Here is a 3,515-nt window from a genome sequence, read left to right as displayed (position 1 = left end):
TTAGACGCTGCTGATCAGGGGGAATACCTTCCTTGTCTTGAATTTTTGCCTTAACATTATCGATCGTATCGCTCGACTCGACATCGAGAGTGATGGTCTTGCCAGTGAGGGTCTTAACAAAGATCTGCATGTTTGGTCTGGCTAAGTATCTAAATAACTCGCGTTCGTTTCCACAGTAAAGAGCTGTTGAACTGGAATATGTCTGTTATGAAGATATGTGTACGCATATTTATCTATAGTACTATAGTCTATATTTACAAATATTACCCTCTCTCGCTGTATTGTCACAGCTTGAAATTTTACATTACGAATTCGTTGTAGCGATTTTTGGGGTGAGTCAACTTATCAAAAGCCATGACCAATGGGATATGGTCTAAATTTAAAACGATACATCGAAATCTAGAAACGGGATCTTATTTTAAAACATTGTTGCAAACAAAATCGTCCGAAAGACATGGAATCATATATCGTAAACTACCAAAATATAGTCATTTACGACAAATATTTGAAAATGACGCAATATACATATCAAAATATGATCCTTTGTGGTTTCCTCTCCCCAGACCCCAGTACACTCCCCAGACCTCAGTTTTCTGGGAGAGGACGATGAGACTGTCAGAGGCACTAAGCCCACTGTCCCCAATGTTGGGAGTCAATGACGCCAAATGCCAATTCCCGAAACTTTTTACTGTAAATAGAAATTTGCTTGAACAATAGGGATGTCGGTTGTCACTTGTCACTGTCAAATGTCAAGTGAATAGTGACACAAGGCGTCTCAGCGACACAGTTACAACTTACACAGACCCGGCCTGAGATCTTCACCTGGGACTGTCCTGGGTCCTGGACTCCTGGGTCCTGGGGCTGGCTGTGACCCCCTTTGCCCCAGGACTCTGGGCACCTGGCCCTTTCCACGTCTGCTGATGTGTACAGTACATACCCCACTGTGCAATTACAAAATATATATTTACAAATATATATTTTTAGCAGTGGACCAACTGCCAGTGTGTTTTTGTGTATATTCTCTCTTTCATAAAAAATAACTATAAAATTGTCCGAAAATAGCACTCAAGTCTCAAGTCAAGTCAACTCTGCCTCAACTGTCAGAGTCTCAACTTCTCAAGTCTCAACCTCTCCCCATTCCTCAACCCTCCTCTGGCTCAAGCCATGACTCACGAGTCATAAAACAGAGTAAAAACTAAAAACTTGATAACTTTACCACAACTCCGAGTATCTCATTTATTAGGGTTCAGAACTTCAGGCCCAGGCCCCAGGGTTACGTTCTTGCCGAATGTACGGATAGTCGGATACATTCCGCGCGTAAAAAAAGCTGCTCGAGTATGTAAATAGGTGCAGCCGTTCAGACTTTCCTGGCCAAAAAAAAAAGACGTTAAACCGTCATTCAGATTTCAGACCCATTTGACGCAAACTGGACTCGGAACATACTTGATACTTTTTAAAAAACCACATACATGTTGCATATCGAATAAAGCAGTGCATATTTGTCGGTGTCTAGTGTATATATTTATGTTGATCTCTAGGCAATCCACAGACGTGATCTGATCGCCTCTTTTTAGCCATCGTCTGTATTTAGGCCAAAACATGTACTTCTTGTACTGTAGCTTGTCGTTCCGGTCACGAGTCTGATTCGATCACTTGCACACAGAAGTCTTGTCACTGATCTATTCGTGGAGAATATTTTTTGTAGTCTCGTTCAAAGCTTCGTATAAGGCATATACTTCAATAATATTTCCTCTTTTAAGTTCTGTCGGGCATGTACGTAATTTCAGTATCCACCTGAACTCAATGGTTGATAGTAGTCGCATCAAGTGCATACGTGCACTGATAGTATATATGTAAGCATACATGTATCTGTAATTTGCTGTTTTAATTTATAATGCCATTTGAAGCGCCGATAAGTAGTGCAGACGATATATGAATATAAGTCTGTTTCTACATTGTATGTTTTACCCGAGCGCAAAATATTGATACATATACTAAAGTTTACAGCCTATATATATAACCTTTACCTTTTTACATATATATATATGATATACGCTACATTTGCAATTAGTGCACACATGCACACAAGTCTCAGGTGGATTTACAGGGAAAAATAAACTCACTTCTATTTGCGACGGTTCACAAGCGGCTCAAAATTGTCTAGTTTATTGGCTTGCTATTTCAAGAAGTGATCACATAATGTGGGTATTACCCATCGGGGTTGGGTTGAAGTTTGCTTCAGTGGTTTGCATATTAAGAGACGGGCTGGTTGTTTAAACTTATTCGGTCGACGGCCTTGCGGCGTGTACTATTCGTAGGCAATTGCTCACCTCCTTCGATTGGCTGCAAGATCAAAAGGCGAAGATTAGCAAGGGTTAGAGACGCGGTCTTGTGGCAAGTATCGTAGTAGTTGTCGTGCTATGTAGCACAGCGCGCACGATACACTATATTGTGTGCTTCTATGTGAAACTACATCAGAATGTTCGTACCTTTTCCTGTGCGAGCCACGCCCAGTACTGCGCTTGCATCGTCCGTGATATCAGCCTCGGACAGCTTGATTGTATATTTGGGACCTTGTTGTGCGTGCAGCTTCCTCCTCTTGCTTTCTTTTGGTTTCTCTGCGAAGTAATGTATCACGCATGAATTGTGGATGGTGATTACTGAGTGGTATGTATATATATCACAAAATATCGCATGAGCTGACTTTTCACGCGAGAATGGTCAAAGAACATATTCGGCTAAGACTATCGATGTTATTCGGCCGCCGACACATATTGCATTCACAAGCACATTGGCACTAGCCATATATTAGGTTTCTCGGCTTTAAACAAGATAAAATCAGCAATAACTATATGCGCTCGAGCTACCGAGAAAGATGAGCAAATTTTCTTAGGCTTTCTCCAAAACACACACACACACACACACGCGCGCGCGCGCGCACACACACACACACATATATATGATTTGTTACCTGATACATCTTTCTTATCGTCGCCAGTTCGGTACCTCAGCTTGCGCGTGGTAGCCCTGGCCTTATCTTGTGCCTCCGAAACATTGGTGAGATCGTCGTTAGTCCTCTCTTCAGCCAATCTTTTGATCTTGTCATGTAATGAGGTCAACACATCCGCTTTCTCCGAAACTATACAAATGCGGAGAAATTAAAACTAGGGATACAAATAACCAGCGCAAAGATAGTACCAATATGGCTTGACACAGAGAGAATACGTACTCTAGTTCATATTCTCACGAAATGTAAACAAAGGCCCAAACACAGACGTTTAGGCTATTTGGGTTTTCACTAATCACACCCCAATTGCATCTCATGTGCCGATGTAATAGGCAAATATCATGTTTGCATACAAGTGGCTTTCTGTGTAAACACGAACAGCTACAGATAAGCTATTCACATGAAGCAGATAAAAAAGAGTAATGAATGAAGAATTCTCGCCCTCGCATCACCGACACATACGAAGGCATAGTTATGATCTTCGTCCAGTTATCCTCATGTACTTGTT

General features: G+C 41.5%; 1 protein-coding gene across 1 annotated transcript; it reads right to left on the bottom strand.

The window, feature by feature from the left end:
• Positions 1-2,145: 2,145 nt before the first annotated feature.
• Positions 2,146-3,143, bottom strand: SARC_08644 (hypothetical protein; the record flags this gene model as incomplete). Its single annotated transcript, XM_014297364.1, has 3 exons — positions 2,146-2,343; positions 2,490-2,618; positions 2,972-3,143. Coding segments are annotated over 3 exons (318 nt in total), but the record flags the coding sequence as incomplete, so codon positions are not given.
• Between the last annotated feature and the right edge of the window lie 372 nt (positions 3,144-3,515).

The sequence above is a fragment of the Sphaeroforma arctica genome (assembly GCF_001186125.1).
Source record: "Sphaeroforma arctica JP610 unplaced genomic scaffold supercont1.797, whole genome shotgun sequence".
Taxonomy (NCBI): Eukaryota; class Ichthyosporea; order Ichthyophonida; genus Sphaeroforma; species Sphaeroforma arctica.
Note: the sequence above shows the minus strand (reverse complement) of the source record. Positions and strands in the feature narration are given on the sequence as shown.